Here is a 23336-nt window from a genome sequence, read left to right as displayed (position 1 = left end):
CTCACAGGTAATGAGCTTCAGCAACATTCCAAAGATTGACTTTACCAAATCTTCCTACCTTGTGTGACATGAACTGTTGGCACTCAATGCTAGAAGGGGAACAAATTAATCTCAACCTACAAACAATGCTCTATAAATACACCTCTTACAAACACTAGTTTGAGCGGCGCGGTGGCGCAGTGGTAGAGTTGCTGTCTTACAGCGCCAGAGACCCGGGTTCCATCCTGACTATGTGTGCTGCCTGTGCGGAGTTTGTACGTTCCCCCCGTGGGTTTTCTCCAAGATCTTTGGTTTCCTCCCACACTCCAAAGACGTACAGGTTTGTAGGTTAATTGGCTTGGTATAAATGTAAATTGACACTAGTGTTGGCCCTAGGACGGTGTTAGTGTGCGGGGATCACTAGTCGGTGCGGACTAGTTGGGCCGAAGGGCTTGTTTCTGCACTGTATCTCTAAACTAAACTAAACAAAACTAAACTAAAACTGAGGCAGAATCAGATGTGATGACTTAAATAAGTACAACAGGCCCTTCAGCCCACCATTCATGCTGACCATCAACCACCTAGTTATTGTTGATCCTACATTCATTCTCTTTTCCTTCTCCCCACATTCCCATTAACTCCCCCAGATTCCACTAACCATCCTCACACCAATTTACAGCAGCCAATTATTTATTTGTAAGTGTATTCTGTGTAAGTGTATCCCAGTTTTAGGCAAGGTTGGTATTTGTGGTGTTATGAGTTCAATGATGGGATAGGATAAGTGAAAGACTGAATGCGCATGTTTAGCATTAGCTAGAGTGAATTAACCGTCTGCAGTTTCCTTTATTGACAAGATACTGATAGCATAGATGGTGAGAGCAGGTATTGTGGGAGGATACCAACTGTTGAGCCTTCCAAAGGTGTCGTGAGTCTAACTCAATGAAACACCAGTGAAGGGAGGTGCCCACTTGATAATCCCAATGATATACTTGCATCTACACGATCAGCTTTTTTTTTTTTAATGTGCTTGTAGGCAGCTGATTATTGTATATGGAGTTAGTTATTGTTCTTAGCACAAGTTGGTATAATCAGTTTAGATAGTACTTTGGCCTTCCTTTTCTTGGTTGAGCGCTTATCCTGGTGTTAGAGCACAAGTATTTTGTGTTTTAACTGTAATCCTCCCAACCTGTATGTCTGGAGAACCCAGAAGAAATCCCCATGGTTACAGGGAGTATGTGCAAACTCCACACAGAAAGCAGCCGAGGTTAAGATCGAACTGGATCCCTGGCATTGTTAGGCAGTGACTCTACAAGCTGCGCCATGATGCTGCCCCAACATCAGGTTTGGGTGTTGAATGTTGATCAGGGTCAGAGGAGAAATGACCTCTTTCCAATAGTCACAAGGTCATAAGGTCATGTGATAGGAGCAGAATGAGGCCATTCGGCCCATCAAGTCTACTCCACCATTCAATCATGGCTGATCTGTCTCTCCCTCCTGACCCCATTCTCCTGCCTTCTCCCCATAACCTCTGACACCCGTACTAATCAAGAATCTATCTATCTCTGCATTAAAAATATCCATTGACGGCCTCCACAGCCTTCTGTGGCAAAGAATTCCACAGATTCACCACCCTCTGACTAAAGAAATTCCTCCTCATCTCCTTCCTAAAGGAACGTCCTTTAAATCTGAGCCTATGACCTCTAATCCTAGACTCTCCCACTAGTGGAAACATCCTCTCCACATCCTCTCTGTCCAAGCCTTTCACTATTTAATGAGGTCCCCCCTCATTCTTCTAAACTCCAGCGAGTACAGGCCCAGCGCCGTCAAACGCTCGTCATAGGTTAAACCACTCATTCCTGGGATCATTCTTGTAAACCTCCTCTGGACCCTCTCCAGAGCCAGCACATCCTTCCTCAGATATGGGGCCCTAAATTGCTCACTATACTCTAAATGCGGCCTGACCAGCGCTTTATAGAGCCTCAGCATTACATCCCTGTTTTTGTGTACAAGCCCTCTTGAATCAAATGCTAACAATGCGTCTAGTCACGTGACAATAAAGAGCGGGAGCAGGCTTTCAGCACACCGAGCATCAAGCACTCAGTTTCATACAAATCTTATACTAACCCATTCAATTCTGCCTGGACTAGATTCTACCAGTCATCTACATCCTAGTGGCACAGTACATTGCCAATGAGCCGACCAAACCACTGGTTTTCAAGAGGTGAAAGGAAATGGGAAGAAACCCATGCAATCACAAGGAGGACTACAAACTCCAGACAGAGAGCATCGGAGGTTAGGATTGAACAAGGCTCTCAGGAGCTGTGAACCAGCGGTTCTACCAGCTGTGCCACTGTGGTGAAGAAAGAGGATGGGAAAAGGTCATTGTAATCCAGTGCTTACTTCATCTGGCTGTTTCTGATCATCATTTTGATATTTTACTGCTTCCTCTTGTCTCTGGAGCTGAAGCTTGCCGCTCTCACTCTGCACTGTGTAGATATCCGCCTCGTCCAACGCCGAAGTAGGAAATGTCAAGTAACCGGCTCCCAACTCGCCATTCTGGAGGAACCTGGAGGTATGTGTTGGTGAATTCCTGAAATGATCACAAAATCAACAGTGTGAAAATAGCATTTTGGAAAATTCACAATCAAAAGAGGAATGATGATCCTGATTGTGGACTCCTACATATCGGCGAGACCAAGCGCAGACTCGGAGATCATTTCACTGAACACCTTCACTCAGTCCGCCTAGGCCGACACAATCTCCCTGTTGCTAAACACTTTAACCCCCCCTCCCATTCCCACACTGACCGTTCTGTCCTGGGCCTCCTTCACTCCGTCAGAGTGAGGCCCAACACAAATTGGAGGAACAGCATCTCATATTTTGCTTGTGCAGCTTACACCCCAGCAGTATGAAGATTGATTTCTCTAACTTCAAGTAGCCCTTGCTTTCCATCTCTCTCCCCGTCCCTCCCCCATCCCAGTTCTCAGACTAGTTTCACTGTCCTCCTGATTAATTGTACTGTTTGTATGCCTCCTTGTCACCTTCCCCACAGCCAACAGATTCACATTTATTGTCACATGCATCATTAGATAGTGATATTTTAGTTACCATGCAGCCATACAATTAAAAGAACACAACACAATTAAAAGAACAATAGAATTTAACATAAACATCCACCACAGTGATCACTGTGATAGAAGGCAATAAAGTTCAGAAAGTCTTCCTCCTTTTGTTCACCCGTGTTTGGGGCCTTGTCGCCGATACGGACGGCTCGATGTACAAGTCCTCTCGCCGGGATGATTGAAGCTCCGACATCGGGAAGGATGGAACACACTCCGCGGCTTGGAGTACCTGAATCGGCCACTTTCTTACCGGAGACCGCCGCCTCTCGATGTTATAGGCCGCAGGCAGGCCAGCGGTCGGAGCTCTTCTCTGGCGATCCCCAGCAAGGGGTCCCTGGCTCCGGGATGGTAAAGTCCGCTCCACGCCTGCTGCTAAAAGCTCCACCTCATGATATTGAAGTCAGCAGGCCATCAGTCGGAGCCATTCTTCTGCTCAGCGATGTTAAAGTCCACGCCACGCCTGCTGCTGAAGCTCTGGGCCGTCTTTGGGAAAGGCCGCACCAATCCACATTGTTAATAATAATAATAATGGATGGGATTTATATAGCGCCTTTCTAATACTCAAGGCGCTTTACATCGCATTATTCATTCACTCCTCAGTCACACTCGGTGGTGGTAAGCTACTTCTGTAGCCACAGCTGCCCTGGGGCAGACTGACGGAAGCGTGGCTGCCATTCTGCGCCTACGGCCCCTCCGACCACCACCAATCACTCACACACATTCACACACAGGTAAAGGTGGGTGAAGTGTCTTGCCCAAGGACACAACGACAGTATGCACTCCAAGCGGGATTCAAACCGGCTACCTTCCGGTTGCCAGCCAAACACTTAGCCCATTGTGCCATCTGTCGTCCCAAGGTGTTAGGTCGCGAAGGAGTGGGAAAATGCGATTCGGAGATAGTCGCATCTCCACCGAGGTAGGTGACTGTTAACGGCTTCCCCCTATACCCCCACCCCCCACATAAAAACATACCGAGAGACATTAGCTCATACATTTAGACATCTGTAAAAAACAAAAAAAGTTGAAATGACAGACACACTGCTGGCGAGGCTGCCTATCGCGGCGCCACCCGATGAACCATTGTACATTTCCTTGGTCATCGTCTGCTTTGATCTGTCGTTTCCTTGGTCATCGGCTGCTTTGATCTGTCGTTTTCACACCTTACCCTTCCATATCTAGTTTATGACTATCAGTCTGAAGAAGTGTCTCGACCGGAAACGTCACCTATTCCTTCTCTCCAGAAATTACTCCCTGTCCCGTTACTGAGTTACTCCAGCATGTTGTGCCTACCTTTGGTGTAAACCAGCATCTGCAGTTCCTTCCTACACACATTGATTAGTTCCTCAGCTGTTGGTAGTTGTCTCCAATTCAGATGAAACAATTAACATGCCTTAGTGTTTTTGCTGGAATATTTCCCAATGAACCAACCCCCTCGTAGGGTTGGATTGTTGGGTGGAGCATGTCAAGGTTTAGAGGTAAAAATGTTTTGTTACTTTGAAAAAAACAAACTGCCTTTTGTCCTTGATAGGGCCTCCAGAATGGTAATGGGTTGTCAAACAGAAGGCTTGAAAGTTATATTTAGAGGCTTTGCTGGTTTGAGGAAAAAGCGTTGACTTCTTTTCATTGAGGTTAACAGCTTGTTCATTGAGGACTGAAAAATGATCAGCATGTTAGCAAGTAGGCATTCAGAGGCTGCATTACAACAGTTCAATGTTTGTGCTGAACATTCAACCTTCCAAAGTGCAACACCTCACACTTGCTCAGATTCAACTCGTCCTGCCATTTCTCTGCCTTTTTCCATAGCTGGTCTGTATCCCGCTGTATCTTCTGACAGACTTCCTCACTGTCTGCAACTCCTTCAATGTTGGCGTATTCAGCAAACCTACTCACCGACCCATCTATATTTATGCCCAAGTCATACAGTTGTGGACATTCCGCTTGAGGACACTGGAGTCCTCGAGTAGAACGTTCCTTTAGGAAGGCGATGAGCAGGAATTTCTTCAGTCAAGAGGGTGGTGAATCTGTGGAATTCTTTGTCACGGAAGGCTGTGGAGGCCAAGTCAATATATATTTATAAGGCAGAGATAGACAGATTCTTGATTGTTGTGGGGAGAAGGCAGGACAATGGGGTTAGGAGGGAGAGATAGATCAGCCAGGATTGAATGGGGGAGTAGATTTGATGGGCCAAATGGCCTAATTCACTTATGACCTAGACAGTTAGACTCCTGGTTATAGGTTCTGTAGTCCTGTGGCATTGCTAGGCTCCTGGTGAACTGCAGTCTCTTGTGCTTCCCTCCAATAAAATATTAAACTCCTGGGTATAAGATTCTGAAGCCCTGGAACATGGTGTTCATTTGCCAATTGGAGGTCTGGTTCGCTCTAGCTCAATACTTCACGGGATGGCTTCGTTTTTTAGTTTAGTTTAGTTTACAATACAGGGATACAGGCCCTTTGGCCCACTGAGTCCGCACTGACCAGCGATTCCCGCACATTAACATTATCCTACACCTACTGGGGACAATTTTATATTTTACACCAAGCCAATTAACCTACAAACCTGGAGTGTGGGAGGAATTCGAAGATCTCGGAGAAAACCCACGTAGGTCACAGGGAGAAGGTACAAAATCCTTACAGACAGCACCCATGGTCAGGATCGAACCCTGGTCCCTGGCGTTGCAAGGCAGCAACTCTACCGCTGCACCACCGGCTTGGGAGGTATTATCTTTGAATTCCAACAGATGGGAAGCTCTTTAGCTCTGGCAGAAATATAGAGGACTTTCAAAACTTCACTCTGAACTAGGAACTGCTCTGCTTCAACCATTTTGGTCATCTTTGTCTTACTAATCAAAGTGAACGTTTAATTTGGGTTGATGGTCAGTTACGCTGTGCACATATTAAGCCTCATCTTAAGCAAGCATTCTTCACTCCATTTTAGGAGTAGTGCCGTTCAGTGCCTGGAATCTGCTCTTACAGGTACTTTGTCAATGGCTGCTGAGAATGCCATGAGGCATTCGTCAATGTTCAAGAAACCTCCAATCGTCAATGTATCAAGTACAATCGCCAATTCAATTTATTAAATAAATGGTTAATGACAAATATTTAATACAGTAATCTGTAAATGAAATGCTTGAGGAAAGAAAGTTCAAAACCAGCACAATTTTGGGCCTAATTTGTGTTGGACTGATAACAGGAACCTTCAATTTCTCTGCTCTAAAACCAGAGGAGTAAAGACTTCAATCAGTGAGTGATTCAGAAGATAGACACAAAATGCTGGAGTGACTCAGCGGGTCAGGCAGCATCTCTGGAGAGAAGGAATGGGTGACGTTTCAGGTCGAGACCCTTCTTCAGACTGAAAGTCACGGGAAAGGGAAACGAGAGATATGGACGATGATGTAGGGAGAAATAGAACAAATGAATTAAAGATATGCAAAAAAGTATGAATGATGCAGGAAACAGGTCATTGTTAGCTGTGGCTAGGTGAAAACTAAAGACTTGGGTTGGAGAGAGGGGGAATGCAGGGGTTACTTGAAGTTAGAGAAATCAATACTCATACAGTACCCCTGGGTTGTAAGCTGCCCAAGCAAAAGTGAGTGATTCATCTTGTTATCTTTTGCTGAAATTGGCTCATCAGACCTTTATTTGCATTGCTCATCTGCCATAGTGAAACATCCCAGACATTCACATCAAAGCAAATTTGGCCAAACACGGAGAATTAAGACTCTGGATAGAAGGAATGGGTGACGTTTTGGGTCGAGACGCTTCTTCAGATTCTGGTTTAACCAGCACCTTTGTTAATTAGATCAAAGGATTACAGATTTTAATATATAGGTTCCTCGCAATCTTCGATAGATACATGATAAGGGTATAACGTTGTGTGCAAGATAAAGCCAGCAAAGTCCGATCAAGAATAGTCCAAGGGACATCAAAGAGGTAGATAGTAGTTCAGCACTGCTCTCTGGTTGTGGTAGGATGATTCAGTTGCCTGATAACAGCTGGGAAGAAACTGTCCCTGAATCTGGAGGTGAGCGTTTTCACACTTCTATAACTTTTGCCTGATGGGAGAGGGGAGAAGAGGGAGTGGCCAGGGTGCGACTCATCCTTGATTATGCTGCTGGCCTTGCCGAGGCTGCATGAGGTATAAATGGAATCTGTCTGTCTATCAACCTGTTGGTTTTGGGTGGCACGTTGCCCACAGAACCAATACTGTTCTATATCTGCTGCCCGCTGAGGTGGTGGGGAAATATAAAACCACACTCCACTTATGCAGCCACACCCTCCAGTCCGTAGGGACAAAAGCTCCCTGAACATATCGACTCGCAATATATGGTCCACCATACATGACAATTGACCTCGACTCACCTGAAACTGGATGTTAATGATCGAGAGAGGAACCTCGCAGAAATGCTGAGCCGAGGGTTTAGCAGCTCTTCGGTGTCTCTCATGGATGTTGACTTTGGGTTCTCCAGCTGGTTGTCTGCTTTCACTGCAGTATAATGCACACATTATTAAAATGGAGGATTATGGGGAGAGGGTTACCAGTGCAAAAGGAAATATAAGGGTACCCATCTGAATAGGCGCAGAAAGATGCATTCACCTGGCACTTTCTATGTCCCTTCCAGGGCATCCAAATCTCAAGTGTAGACACTCATGTAGGAAATACAGGGTCTAATCAAGCACATCAGGCTTCCACAACAGATGCATAGGAACGATGAGACTGTTTTCAGTGATTTTCACCGAGGGGTGAATACTGTGAACTGGTTCTGATCACTTTGGGGCAGCACTGTGGTACGGCTGGTACAGCTGAATCCTCCTTGCTCCACCAAACCGGATCTAATCTTGATCTCAGGTGCGGTCTGTGTAAAGTTTGTACATTCTCCCTGTGATTGGATGGGGTTTCTTCCTCTTGGTGCTTTGGTTTCCTCCCACATCCCAAAGACGTGCAAGCTAACTGGAGACTGCAAACTGCCCCTGATGTACGGGCGAAGAATATCATCTGGGAGGATTTGATGGGAACGTGTAGGAATTAAAGTGGGATTAGCTATGGATTCGCAACAATGGGTTTTTGACATCTGCCATGGATTTGGTGGACCGCAGGGCCTGTTTCTGTGCTGTATGACTCCAGGGGTATCAAGCAACTATTAACACATGGCAATCTTAAATGAGGTCGGCATAGAGGCATAGCAGTACAGTTGCTGCCTTGCAGGGCCAGAGACCCTAGTTCGACCATGACTATGGGTGCTGTCTATACAGAGTTTGTACATTCTCTCTGTGACCACGTGGGTTTTCACCAGGTGCTCTGGTTTGCTCCCACATTCCAAAGACATACAGGTTTGTAGGTTATTTGGCTTCTGTAAATTGTAAATTGTCCCTAGTGTGTTATGGTGTTAGTGTACGGGGTGAACGCTGGTCGGCCTGGACTCGGTGGGCCGAAGGACCTGCATTCCACGCTGTATCTCTAAAGTCTACAGGTACAGGTTTGTCACAGTTAGAAGTTCTACTCTGGTTAATGAGTCCTTGGCTGTCATTGTTCACTTTGAATGTACACGTGAAGAATGGGTGCTATCATCGGAAAACTGGAGATCCATAGAGAACTATCACAGAAAATTAACGAGGAAAGTATAAAATAGCACTGAGGCAACAATGAGACTCACATGATAAATGAAGAAAGGTAAAATCTGCCTGAATATCCATAAGTAGGCATTTGGAAAGAGAGTGTTTCAAGAGGATGGTGGAATGAAGAACATTAAACAGAAAAAGTTGTGTACATCTTGGAATGTCGTTACATCCTGAGCAAGAAGCCAATTATATTTAGATGGTCCAGTACGTTGTTTGGGCTGAATATAAGATTGGGAACAAATGGGTGGTTGATGGTTGAATTAAAAAAAAAGGGGATTAATGTAGAATTGGAGAGTTTAGAGAGATATAGCATGGAAGGGCCGAATGGCCTCCTCCTGCACCTATTTTCTATGTTTCTATGAAACAGGTTCTTCGGCCCATGGAGCCAAGACTATTGATCACCCGCACAGTATTTCCATGTTATTCCACTTTCGCATCCTACACACTCAGGGCAATTTACAGAAGCCAAGTAATCTACAAACCCGTACGTCTTTGGAATGTGGGAGGATACCGGAGCACCTGGAGAAAATCCACGCGGTCACAGGGAGAACGTGCAAACTCCACACAAACAGAACCCATAGTCAAGATCGAACCCCGGTCTCTGGTGCTGTGATGCAGCAGCTCTACCGCTGTAGATGATGATAGGGGCAGACTCAGTAGGCCAAAGGGCTGTACGGCTCTATGGCACCACGACTACATCCAAGAAGTCCAACTCTGCAGACTATAAATATCATAAACACACTCTGATCTTACCTCCAACACCCTCATCAGCCAGGGTCCCGAAATACTGCTTCAGGAACTTTTCCTGATCCGGGGTTCTGGGCACAATTGTGTCCCGTTGGAAGTTCCTGCTGAGCTCATCCTCTTCCTCTTCCATGTCGGAGGAGATCCCATCCACACTCAGAGGCTCCGTACATTCAGAATCTGTCACAGTAATACAAAAGTTAAGGGCCTGTCCCACGAGCATGCGACCTGCATGCGGCAAGCGTGACCAAACCGGAATCGGGGGCCGCGCGGAAGTCGAGTGAGTGACGTGAAGTTCGAGCGAAGTCCGCGGGAAGTTCGCGCATGACGTACGGCGTCAAGACGCTGCGTACGGCGTTGAGATGCTGCGCACGTCCGTCGAGGCGGCTGCGGGCCGGCAGGCCGTTGCCGCGCGGAATTTTTGAACATGGTCAGTTTTTCGGAGCCCCGCGCGATGTCGGGACCAGCTCCGCACAACTCCATACAGCTTCGGCAATCGAAATGGGACCGGCCCCGCGAGGCCGTACGGCTCAAGCGACCACGTTAGGTCACGCTTGCCGCATGCAGTCGCATGCTCGTGGGACAGGCCCTTTATGTTTTAACCTGGATCTGGTCACAGGTCCTTGCATTCCTGTAGCCAGGGATAGAGACTAAGAAAGCCAGGACTTCCAATGGGAGCCTCCACAGCTCCTCCTTGGTTACTATGGATAGCCACCATAAAGCCTATGTGTAGGCATGCCTCTGCCGGCAGGGGGCCACAACAGCAATCCCGTCTTCAGAACAGGCTCCACTGGACATTTCAGATGTACAAACCAACATCTCACGCTTCTATGTTGCGACTAAGGACCTGCTATTAAACTGTTCCCATATAATTCCAACAAATCATCGCACTTAAGGGTCTGAAGAAGGGTCTCAACCCGAAATGTCACCCATCCTTCTCTCCAGAGATGCTAACTATCCCGCTGAGTTTATCCAGCATTTTGTGTCAATCCTCGGTTTATCCTCCATCATCTGCAGTTCCTTCCTACACATCACACTCAAGGGATCTGGTTCCACATCCTATCCAAGCAGAGTTCTCCACTGCCTGACTAGAAGCTGAAGACAGACACTAAATGCTGGAGTAACTCAGCGGGACAGGCAGCATCTCTGCATGGAAGGAATGGGTGACGTTTCAGGTCGAGACCCTTTCTTCAGACTGAGAGTCAGGAGAGAAGGAGGCACAGAGATAAGGAAGGGTAAGGTGTGAAGCTGATGTAGGTGGAAGCAGACATCAACCTGAAAGTCTACCCTTTGCCAGGTTTGCTTGACTGGCTGACCACTTTATTGTCCCTTCTTTGACTTTTGGCAGTAATCTGCAGTATTTTGCGACTTGGAAGTGCAGTGTTGAGGAAAGTGCTGCTCCACGCACTGTGCTAACAGAGGAGGGGAAATGTTCACCAGTTGTCCATGAACTCCATGCCCACCATTAAAGGGGAAGCTAATAACCACACAAGGACAAAAGGTAGAGGATTTTGGATATGGGAGGGTCATATGGACAGAACTGCCATGCATCAGATGGACCAAGTAGACATCATCATCCCTTGCGTTCCGCAATTAGATATAACCCACGACTCACTGGGGAAAAAACAAACATTCCCCCCTGCAGTTAGTAATGAGTATGGGTTGAAAATGTAGGCTGAACTCCAACCTTCATGTGGATGTTCCGGGCTGGAGAAGTGGCTGCTGGAATAATCCAGGGAACAGGCGCTGTCCGGGCTCTGTTTCTCCACCAGGCTGTGGACGTAACCCTTCTCCTGCATCCCCTTCTGCAGCTCCTTCACCTGGTACTCGCTGGCAGGAGGGGGAAATGAAGAATTAACATGCCAAGAATGCAGGGATTCAAAGTGCTATGGTATACATTGCTGGGTTAGTTACATAACGCATCTTCAGTAGAAAGGAGGATGTGTAGGAAGGAACTGCAGATGCTGGTTTACACCAAAGATAGACAAAAAATGCTGGAGTAACTCAGCGGGACAGGCAGCATCTCTGGAGAGAAGGAATGGATGAAGTTTCGGGTCGAGACCCTTCTTCCGAGTGAGAGTTACTCCTGAGATGTTTTCTGTCCCGCTGAGTAACTCCAGCACTTTGTGTCGAGTAGAAAGGAATTGTTTTGTCTGTTTGGAATTTATTTACAGCAGGAGGATGTCACTGGCAAGGTCAGCATTTATATCCCATCCTGAATTGCCCTTGAGAAGATGGTAGCGAGGCATTGTCTTGAATCACCATTGCCTGTGCAGTGAAGACCCTCCCACACTCTCCCAAATGGGGAGGAATTAAGAAGTGAATGAGTCGCAAGAGTTATAGAACATGGAAGCAGGCCATTTGGCCCAACTCATCCATGCCAACAAGGAGCTACAAGGAACTGCAGATGCTGGAAACCTGTGAAGCTTTGGGTCGGGGCCCTTCCTCAAAATGGAAATATATGTCCAACTCGGGATAGTATATAACTTGAAAGGGAACTTAGTCCAAGTTATTTCCCTGCAGCTGCAGCCCTTGTCCTTTAAGCAGATGAAGGTCACCAGTTTGGGGGATGTTGTTGACGGAACATTGTAACTGTGGTTGATGAACACTGCAAGTAAAATCTAAGAGATTTACATTAATGTCCATGGGCTCCACTGCTCACGGATTTCCAATAACCCATCCTCAAATTAATTTAAGGAACAGCAGGGGTGTTTGTCGGCACCGGGCCTGTACTCGCTGGAGTTTAGAAGAGTGAGGGGGGGGACCCCATTTAAATGTACAGAATAGCTCAAGGCTTGGATAGAGTGGATGTGGAGCGGATGTTTCTACTAGATCTAGGACTAGAGGTCATAGCCTCAGAATTAAAGGATGTTCCTTTAGGTGAGGTGGAATTTCTTTAATCAGAGGGTGGTGAATCTGCGTAATTCTTTTCGGCAGAAGGCTGTGGAGGCCAGGTCAGTGGATATATTTAAGGCAGAGGTACAGTAGATAGATTCTTGATTAGTACAGGTGTCAGAGGTTATGGGGAGAAGGCAGGAAAAAGAGGTTAGGAGTGAGAGATAGATCAGCCATGATTGAATGGCGGAGTAGATTTGATGGGCCGAATGGCCTAATTCTGCTCCTATCACTTATGACCTTATGATCGTATGATGCCATAATGCCACTACTAAATTTAGAGAAGCAAAATATAGGCCACACAGCCCACCATCATATAACATTACTGGTGAACTTTCACCGAATCTTAACTCCTGTCCTAATATTCCTAGATTCCTTCAGCAACCAAACACCCACAACAAGGTTGGTGATCAAGGGCAGTGGAGGCCAAATCACTGGATGGATTTAAGAGAGTGTTAGATAGAGCTCTTGGGGTTAGTGGAATCAAGGGATGTGGGGAGAAGGCAGGCACGGGTTAATGATTGGGGACGATCAGCCATGATCACATTGAATGGCGGTGCTGGCTCGAAGGGCCGAATGGCCTCCTCCTGCACCTATTTTCTATGTTTCTATCTACAAACGTGAAATGAAGCAGATGGGCTGCAACTATTGATCTGAACTGGTCTCGTGATAGGGACTTTTATTTTGGTTAAAGGTAACTGTATGTACAATGTGGAAGGAGGTTGTTAGGATAACTGGCCACTGTAAATTGTCTTAGATGGAATACTTTATTGTCATGTGAGAAGGCACAGTGAAATTCTTTGCTGTGATGTGCTGCTGAGTGGGAGAATCTCAGGGTAGTTGATGGGAATGTGAGCAGAATGAAATGGGATTGATGAAGGATTAGGGACGATGGATGTTTGGTCCTTAACTCCAAGAAGACCAAGGAGCTCATTGTAGACTTCAGGAAGTCCAGGGGCGGCACGCACACCCCCATCCACATTAACGGGACGGAGGTGGAACGTGTTTCTAGCTTCAGGTTCCTGGGAGTCAACATCTCCGATGACCTCTCTTGGACCCACAATACCTCAACTCTGATCAAGAAGGCTCACCAGCGTCTCTTCTTCCTGAGGAGACTGAAGAAGGTCCATCTGTCTCCTCAGATCCTGGTGAACTTCTACCGCTGCACCATCGAGAGCATCCTTACCAACTGCATCACAGTATGGTATGGCAACTGCTCTGTCTCCGACCGGAAGGCATTGCAGAGGGTGGTGAAAATTGCCCAACGCATCACCGGTTCCTCGCTCCCCTCCATTGAGTCTGTCCAAAGCAAGCGTTATCTGCGGAGGGCGCTCAGCATCGCCAAGGACTGCTCTCACCCCAACCATGGACTGTTTACCCTCCTACCATCCGGGAGGCGCTACAGGTCTCTCCGTTGCCGAACCAGCAGGTCCAGGAACAGCTTCTTCCCGGCGGCTGTCACTCTACTCAACAACGTACCTCGGTGACTGCCAATCACCCCCCCACCCCCCGGACACTTATTATCACTTATTATTATTTATTTAAATCATTTGCTATGTCTCTCTTCCAGGGAGATGCTAAATGCATTTCGTTGTCTCTGTACTGTACACTGACAATGACAATTAAAATTGAATCTGAATCTGAATCTGAATCTGAATCTGGTGGTTAGCTTGGACTCAGTAGGCCGACAGCGTGCTATCCGCACACATTGATATCTCAGATAAAAAATAATGATTTCCTTGTATCTCCAAACTGAGGTTAATTAACATGCTCCTGATTCCGCCACATTGGAAACAGGCCTGGATCTTGAACAAGCACCACCACTCACCTCTCAGCCTCGACAGCACTCTCAGTGTGTACTGGATAAATGACACACTCTTCAACCTCAGGTGTCTCCAGCTCCTGGGTGAATATTCCATCCTCACACAATGGCAGCGTGGTGCTGCTGGGCGCGACAAAGGAAGAGCTTTGATTGTGCGCAAACTCTTGCTCCTCAATCTGTTGGAGAAATAAATGAAACAGCCCGTGAGCCAAAAGGGAGATATCTAGGAATTAATCTTAAGCAAACCCATCCTATCCTATCCTAAGCAAACCCATAAAACAAAAGAGATGAAATCATTGATTATAGATAAAGGGGAGATGGTAATGGACATGTCGTTTGAGTTCTGGTCAAAAAATCTTAACTGATGATGAATGATTTGCTTTATAATAGTCAAGAGTCAAGAGTGTTTTATTGTCATGTGTCCCAGATAGAACAATGAAATTCTCACTTGCTGCAGCACAACAGAATATGTAAACATAGTACACTGTAAACAATATAATAAACGAGAGAAAAAAAAGTTCAGTGCATGTATATATACACACATATATATTATATATATATATATTATACAAGCACAAATGCACACACACAGAAAAACAAGCAATAATGGTGCAATAACAATAATAGTCTAGGTCAGAGCTTATTTGAGGTCGTAGTGCTTAATAGCCAAATAACTTGGGAAGAAGCTGTTCCTGAACCTGGACGTTACAGTTTTCAGGCTCCTGTACTTTCTTCCCAATGGCAGGAGTGAAATGAGAGTGTGGCCAGGGTAGTGTGGATCTCTGATGATGCTGGCTGCCTTTTTGAGGCACAAATAAACAGGAGGCTACATACATACAGCTCCTCTAAGCAGGGAGCACAGTACCACACAGTACTACACCTAGTTTAAGAGCAACGGCAGCAAAGAGCAGAGAAATGAAGATTGTAGAGGGATTGCAGAGGGAAGCGGTTAATATTTGGGTGTTAGTGAGAATAGAGATATGGAGAGCTGTCAGGGGTAAATGAACGAGGGGCCAGAGGAGCAGAGTTGTTCGTCCGCTGGTAAAAATCCTCATGGATTATTTCACAGTTGATTCAAAAATCAGAAACATAGCGAAAATACAAGCGATATTGCCAGCTGGTGAATAGGCAGACAGAGGATATGTCTACACCACAGGGGACCCATCGTCCATGCTGGCTCCCATCAGTCTCATTCCCCCTCTCCTCATTTCACCATATCGTTGATATTTATTCTCCCTCATTTGTCCTCATCCACTCACCTCTGGTTCCTTCTACATAGGGGTGATTTTAAGGAACCGATTAACCAACCATCACACCAGGAGAAATCCTACATAGTCATGGAGAGAATGAGTGAGCTTTTTTCACACTGCACCCAAGGTCAGGATTGAATTCTAGTCCTCGACTAACACAACTTTCTCTCACTTTCTCTACATTCTTTATTTCTATCCTTCCTTAAAGCTTAAAAAATGAAGGGGTACAATAAATGTAATATAATATACTGGCTTGTACTACTGTAATTTACTGTACTTCGAAAAAATTAAAATATTAAAAAAAAAAAAGAATTCTAGTCCCCGGAGCAGTGAGGCAGTAGCACTAACTGCAGACAGGTGTGGAGAAATAGATTTCTGAAATTGGTAAATTCAATGTTCATTCCATTGGGTTGTAAGCTGTGGTGTTGTATAGAAGGTGGCAAAGTATCTCTGGTGGCATGTCCTATCATTCACAGTAGCAAGGCCTATCATACTGTCCTTTGCCATTTAAATCATTACATTTGCATTGCCTTTTACAATCCTTGGCTTGCGAAGCAGAGACATTAAGTGGAAAAGCAGGGAAGCTAAGCTTAGACATAGCAGGGCTCCGGGGAGTGTTGTAGAGCAGAGGGATCTAGGAGTTCCTTGAAGATGGAGACACAGGTGGTCAAAAAGGCTCTTGGCACATTGGCCTTCATCAGCCAGAGTATTGAGTACAGAAGTTTGGAGGTCATGCTGCAGTTGTATAAGACGTTGGTGAGGCCGCATTTAGAGTATTGTCTTCAGTCCTGGGCACATAGGAAAGATATTGTCAAGCTGGAAAGGGTTAGGAGAAGATTTACGAGAATGTTGCCAGGACTAGAGGGTCCGAACTATAGGGAGAGGTTGAGTAGGCTGGGTCTCTCTATTCCTTGGAGTGCAGAAGGATGAGGGGTGATCTCATAGAGGTGTATAAAATCATGAGAGGAATCGATCGGGTAGATGCACAGTCTCTTGCCCAGAGTAGGTGAATCAAGGACCAGAGGATATAGGTATAAGGTGAAGGGGAAAAGATTCAATAGGAATCTGAGGGGTAACATTTTCATACAAAGGGTGGTTGGTGTTTGGAACAAGCTGCCAGAGGATGTAGTTGAGGCTGGGACTATCCCAATGTTTAAGAAAAAGTTGGACAGGTACAGGTTTGGAGGGATATGGACCAAATGAGGGCAAGTGGCACTAGTGTAGCTGGGACATGTTGGCTTGTGTGGGCAAGCTGGGCCAAAGGGCCTGTTTCCAAACTGTATCACTTTATGACTCAATTATTCTTTATAAATCATGAATTAGGCCCCAGCTAGCACACTCTGCACAGCAAACTTCAGAAGGACATCAAGCCTTTGGAAATGTTGCAGAAAACATTCACTACAATGGGAGACTTTGGATACATTGAGACTACAATTGTTCTGCGTGGAGCAGCGAAGGCTATTTGATACTTCGAAGCGGTGATCAAAATTAGTTTAGTTTAGTTTAGAGATACAGTGTGGAAACAGGCCCTTCGGCCCACCAAGTCCACACTGACCAGTGATTCCTACACAGTAACACTATCCTACACACACTAGGGACAATTTACATTTATACCAAGTCAATCAACCTACAAACCGGTGTGTCTTTTGAATGTGGGAGGAAACCGAAGATCTCGGAGAAAACCCATGCAGATCACGGGGAGAATGGACAAACTCCGTACAGACAGCATTCATCTTCAGGATGGAACCTGGGTCATTGGCACTGCACAGCAGCAACTCTACCGCTGTGCCACTGTGCCACCGCAAAATATTGTAAATAATCTGAATACTTCTACCACTGGAAGAAGAGCCAGTGAGCTGTGGGAAATAAATTAGAAGCTGAGGATAAGGAGACGCAAGGAACTGCAGATGCTGGAAAACTGAGAAGAAAACAAAGTGCTGGAGGAAACTGAATGGATCACGCAGCATCTGTGGAGGCAATGGATGGACAAAGTTTCTGGTTTGGACCATTCTTCCAACTGATGGGGTAAGGGGAAGAAAGTTGGTAAAGAGAGATAGGGGTGGGGCAAAGGGATAGTAAGAGATAGTTGACATGGAGATTTTATTTAGACGGCAGGGAGGAGTTATGATCTGGAGAGCTTGAAAGTGTGGAGGAAACATGCCAGGGAAGGAAGCAGGTGATGGGGAGGGGAGGGTAGCTGGACAAGTCTTCAAAGTGTCAGACCGGATGCGTTGGGCCAGAGACTCACATCGCTCAGCAGTGTTTCTATGCTGACCCTCAGCCTGTGCTCTTGTTCAGTGGGTGCGCTGCTCACGCTGGCCCTGGGCAGCAGGGCACTGGCCTGCGAGATGGAGTCCATGGGCGGGGAGTGGGAGAAGGAGTCCAGGTGTCGCAGGTCGAGCATCGACTTCACGCTCAGGTCCAGGTTGTTCATACGGTGAGACCAACGGCCCCGGGGACGGGGGGCATGATCGATGACTGAATCCAGTCCCTTCGACACGTCATCTGTCTGTACCGGTGGGGGGAAGCAAAAGTTAGCATTGACAATGGAAGCCAGCGCCCAGCAACAGATAGCATCACTTCACCACAATAATCACAATGGCATCTCGCCGAGCACTCAGGATTCATCGCCGGAACAAGAACGCTGACAGAATCAGCACTAAACAGGATAGTTTATCCATAGGAATGTGTGTAGAGTGTTGTGCCAGGAGCCTGGTGCCTTGCCTTTTATCTTTTAGACATCTAATGTACACTGAGCGCATCTGGATATCAAGGGTGGCTCCCCTGCTTCCCACTGACGCTCCTCCTGCTGTAAATCACCCCAAGGCTCAGTGAGAAGAGGCAGCCCATGGGGCAGGCCTGGAGCAGATGATGTGGCCCCTCAGCATTGAGATGCGGGATTCAGACCTGTGTCCTGACCAGTGTACAGTGTGCGGCCCTTGCAGAGGACCGCCAGCATCTGCTCCAGCTCTTCTCGATTACCGGCCAGATGCAATAGAACCTCCGCTTGGATGTGATGGAAGATAAAACGTTCAGATTCTCCACGCAGGCAGCACCCGAGGTCAGGATAGAATTTGGATTCCTAGAGCTATCATAGAGTGATACAGTGTGGAAACAGGCCCTTCGGCCCAAATTGCCCACAATGGCCAACATGCCCCAGCTTCACTAGTCCCACTTGCCTACATTTGGTCCATATCCCTCCAAACCTGTCCTATCCATGTACCTGTCCAACTGTTTCTTAAACAATGGCATAGTCCCAGCCTCAGCTACCTCCTCTGGCAGCTTGTTCCATACACCCACCACCAACTTTGTGTGAAAAAGTTACCTCTCAGATTCCTATTAAATCTTTTCCCCTTCACCCTGAACCTATGTCCTCTGGTCCTCAATTCCCCTACTCTGGGTAAAAGACTGTGCATCTACCCGATCTATTCCTCTCATGATTTTGTACACCTCTATAAGATCACCCCTCATCCTCCTGCGCTCCATGGAATAAAGACCCAGCCTACTCAACCTCTCCCTATAGCTCACACCCTCTAGTCCTGGTAACATCCTCGTAAATCTTTTCTGAACCCTTTCAAGCTTGACAATATCTTTCCTATAACATGGTGCCCAGAACTGAACACAAGCTGTGCGGCAACAACTCTACCAGCTGCACCACTGTGCCGCCCTTGATTCCATACCTGGCGACACTCAATGCGCATCGGATATCTAAAACGTAAAAGTTCCAATCCTCATGTTAAGATCCCTCCTGATAACATGTAAAACATTCCTGGAGAAGCCTGCAGCAAATATGACTACCCAATGAGGGTGAAAGATTCTTGTCACAGTTTGAGAGCTACTTGCACAATGTATAACTGGTCTTTCAGCTGAATCTGCGGCAGTGTTTGAAGTCCACATCCGACCTTACCTTCCCATTGTCCCAGTGGTACAGACTCCTCACACTCCCATTGTATTGCTTGCCTGTGGAGATATCTGGAATGAACAAAGAACGGCATCAAGCATCCCGTGAAATTGTGCACAAAGGCAACATTAGACTTTCTCGAAGTGGTCACCACACAAGCACGCTGCATACCTTCAACAGTAAGGTATAGTCATCTCCATTAGTTTACTTGAAGCAGTCCTGAAGTTTAGTGGAAGATTCCAATTGAGATCTTAGCTTTAGAGTCATGGAATGACAGTGTGGAAACAGGCCCTTTTGCCCAACTTGTCCACACCAGCCAACATGTCCCAGCTACACTAGTCCCACCTGCCCGCATTTGGTCCATATCCCCCCTGTCCTATCCATGCATCTGCCTAACTTTTTCTTAAACGTTGGGATAGTCCCAGCCTCAACTACCTCCTCTGGCAGCTTGTTCCATACACCAACCACACTTTGTGTGAAAATGTTACCCTTCAGATTCCTATTGAATCTTTTCCCCTTCACCTTAAACCTATGGGCTCTGGTCCTCGATTCACCTACTCTGGGCAAGAGACTCTGTGCATCTATGCAGTCTGTGCAGCTTTATTGGCTGACAATGCACTAACATCACCTGGTCAGTTTCTAAATGCCAATAATAAATTGTTGGGTCCATTGCTGTCTGATTTAATTTGGAGCAGTGTTGGACATCCATGATACTGTACATGAATTGTGCAGTGTTGGACATCCACTGGACAGCACCACTAATGCTACAATGTTGGATCTCCATTGTACAACACCACCAATGGCACAGTGTTGACACCCATTGTACACCATTAATGAGATCGTTAGTTGACTTGTATTACAGATTTGGAGCAATTCTTATACCAACACCGTGCCATTTTGTAGAACAATACTTTCCACTCTCGCGGTGCTAAGCTTGGTGGATATTTGACCACAATTACCTGTCAGCAGTACTTACAATTCTGCTGCGTAACAGATTCTCAGGTGGATCAATATGTCAATGCTATACAGGTAGTCCTTGGGGAATCAATGCCCACTTTATGGCATTATGTATACATAAACAAGCTCCCAAAATATTATTAAATTCAAAATTCTAACATTCATTTACTTGGTCAATCCTACAAATGGCAGAGTTGTCTCTCTCTCTTTCCACATTTAGTAATTGCTCTTTCCCATCAGCCTTATGTGCTTTTAATGCCTTGTGTACGTTAGTGTGGAGGTAAGGTTACGATGTCGAGCGATTTCTGTGTGGTCGTGTAAATAAAATTAAGGACGTCTGTAAAATGGAACCCATTTGTTACCCAATGGTGACCTGTAGCACACTGTGCAGCAATCCAGAAAGCAACATCATTGCCTACAATGAATGCTTTCTTCGGTGACGTATGAGACAGTGGTCACCCTCTCGGGTTCTGTACCTTACAAGTAGCCAAAGGATCTGCAGATTTCCAGAATGTGTAGGAAAGAACTGCAGATGCTGGTTTAAATTGAAGGTAGACACAAAATGCTGGAGTAACTCAGCGGGACGGGCAGCATCTCTGGAGAGAAGGAATGGGTGACGTTTCCGGTCGAGACCCTTCTCCAGACTGAGTTTGGGGAGAGGGAAACTAGATATGGAAGGGTAAGGTGTGAAAACGACAGATCAAAGCAGACGATGATCAAGGAAATGTAGAATGGTTCATCGTTGGCTAAGGGGAAGGTGACAACGAGGCAGACAAACAGTAAAATTAATCAGGAGGACAGTGAAATAGTCGGAGAACGAGGGTGGGGGAGGAACGGAGAGATAAGGAAAGCAAGGATTACTTGAAGTTAGAAAATTCAATATTCATACCGCTGTGGTGTAAGCTGCCCAAGTGAAATATGAGGTGCAGTTCCTCCAATTTGCATTTGGCCTCACTCTGACAATGGAGGAGGCCCAGGACATGAAGGTCAGTGTGGGAATGGGAGGGGGAGTAAAAGTGTTTGGCAACCGGGAGATTGCGTAAGCTTCGGCGGACTGATGGAAGGTGTTCGGCGAAACGATCGCCGAGTCACCCATTCCTTCTATCCAGAGATGCTGCAAGTCCCGCTGAGTTACCACAGCATTTTGTGCCTATCTTTGGTGCTAAACCAGCAACTGCAGTTCCTTCCCACACATAGCTTGTTCTACAATGCAGGATGAACCACAGACACTGAGAGCTGGTGGGTGGGCTGGAGAGCATGGACCCTGTGTTTACATCTCAATCTCTCTCCTATCTCCTATAAAGTGGGCGGCGCGACTCTTGTCAGCAGCGGCCTCTGCAGTCCGTCTGTCTTTTTATTGTTTTCTGTCTTGTTCTATGTAGTTTTTATTGTTTTTTTTGTCGGGGTATGTGTGTGGGGGTGGGGTGAGGTGGGGTGGGGGAACTTTAAGGTATTTCCCCTGCACGGGAGACCCGACCTTTTCTTTGTCGGGTCTCCGTTGTCGTTGGGGCTGCAACGTGGAGCGGCCTCCAACAGGAACGACCTGGGGCTCCAGTCGCGGAGCTGCGGATTTACTCACCATCACGGAGCTGGCCGAGTCCGGAGCGGGTGGAGCTGTAGTGGACGCTGCTGTGACCCGACACCCGGAGATTCGGAAGCTCCTACCGCAGGTCTGTGGACAGTAATACCGGGAGCCCACGGGTCCCTGCTGGGAGACCGCTTTTCGGGGCTTCCGCAGCGGCGACTTCTCCCGCCCGAGTTGCGGGGTTGAAGATTACCTGGAGCGGGGCCTTACATCACCGCCCCGCGCGGCTTGGAATGGCCGTGGGACTTTGTGAGCGCCCGCCGGGGCTCCAACACCAAGAGCCCGCCAGGGCTCCAACACCAAGACCCGGTGCGTGGCCTTGCATCACCCGGCGTGGCTTTAATGGCTGCGGGACATTTAACATCGCCCGCCGGGGGCTTTGACTCTGTCTTTGACTCTGACATGGGGGGGAGAGGGGAGTGCAGGGGAGAGATATGTTTAAGTTTTGCCTTCCATCACAGTGAGGAGGACTCACTGTGATGGATGTTTATGTGAATTGAATTGACTTGGTTCTTTTTTTGTATGGCTGCAGAAACCAAATTTCGTTTGAACCTCATGTGAGGTTCAAATGATAATAAAAGGTATTGTATTGTATTGTATTGTATTGTATCTGTATGGACCTACCATTCCCTTCACCTGCGATGCCTCGTTTGGGGGAACCGTGCTTTGTGCCTTCGCTATGACCATCTTCATCCTCATTTACATCCTCTTCGGCTTCCTTCTCACTATCAGAGGACATGGCAGTCTGGGCAGCAGCATCGAACGTTGCCTGCCTGAATGGGAACAGGAACGTGGACAGATATAATCTGCAATAAATTACCGTCACAGACAGGGAGAGAGATGGAGAGAAAAAGTGAAAGAGACAGTTTGAGAGAAAAATGTAGAGTGGGTTAGAGAAAGGGGAGAGAGGGAAGAGTGCAAGTGACATATTAGGACAAAACAAGTCAAGCGGTGTAACATAAAACTGGTCAAATACAGAGAGAGAAAACAAAATATTATTCTTATGCTTCAAAAGTCAACACATTATCAGTTCCTTGTGAGACACGTTGCTCAATCCATACATCCCCCTCCCCCCTCGGAGAAAGAACGGAGACGAGGAAACACTTTTTCTCACAGAGAGTGGCGAGTCTGTGGAATTCTCTGCCTCAGAGGGCGGTGGAGGCAGGTTATCTGGATGCTTTCAAGAGAGAGCTAGATAGGGCTCTTAAAAATAGCAGAGTCAGGGGATATGAGGAGGAGGCAGTATATGGGGAATGGGGTACTGATTGGGGATGATCAGCCATGATCACATTAAATGGCAGTGCTGGCTCAAAGGGCTGAATGGCCTACTCCTGCACCTATTGTCTATTGTCTATTGTCCTTATATGTAAGAGCACAAGAAATATAAGTTTTAACAATAAATCCACTCTACTTTTGCCAGTTGCTATGCTTCCCTGTCATTATTTCAGGTAGTAGTCAACTGTGC

The 23336-nt window shown here is 46.7% G+C and overlaps 1 protein-coding gene across 1 annotated transcript in view; it reads right to left on the bottom strand.

Moving 5' to 3' along the window:
- The window catches only part of mapkbp1 (mitogen-activated protein kinase binding protein 1), a 216876-nt gene that overhangs the window by 10723 nt on the left and 182817 nt on the right, over positions 1–23336 (bottom strand). Inside the window, exons 20-27 of the mRNA XM_033026649.1 lie at positions 22496–22644; positions 19336–19400; positions 17677–17937; positions 14185–14354; positions 11149–11291; positions 9471–9641; positions 7461–7584; positions 2380–2569 (exon numbers count right to left, since the gene is read on the bottom strand). Coding sequence (XP_032882540.1) covers positions 2380–2569; positions 7461–7584; positions 9471–9641; positions 11149–11291; positions 14185–14354; positions 17677–17937; positions 19336–19400; positions 22496–22644 — 1273 coding nt within the window. The remainder of the gene's footprint in view (positions 1–2379; positions 2570–7460; positions 7585–9470; positions 9642–11148; positions 11292–14184; positions 14355–17676; positions 17938–19335; positions 19401–22495; positions 22645–23336) is intronic.

The sequence above is a fragment of the Amblyraja radiata genome, chromosome 9 (genome assembly GCF_010909765.2).
Source record: "Amblyraja radiata isolate CabotCenter1 chromosome 9, sAmbRad1.1.pri, whole genome shotgun sequence".
In the NCBI taxonomy this organism is placed as follows: Eukaryota; Metazoa; Chordata; class Chondrichthyes; order Rajiformes; family Rajidae; genus Amblyraja; species Amblyraja radiata.
Note: the sequence above shows the minus strand (reverse complement) of the source record. Positions and strands in the feature narration are given on the sequence as shown.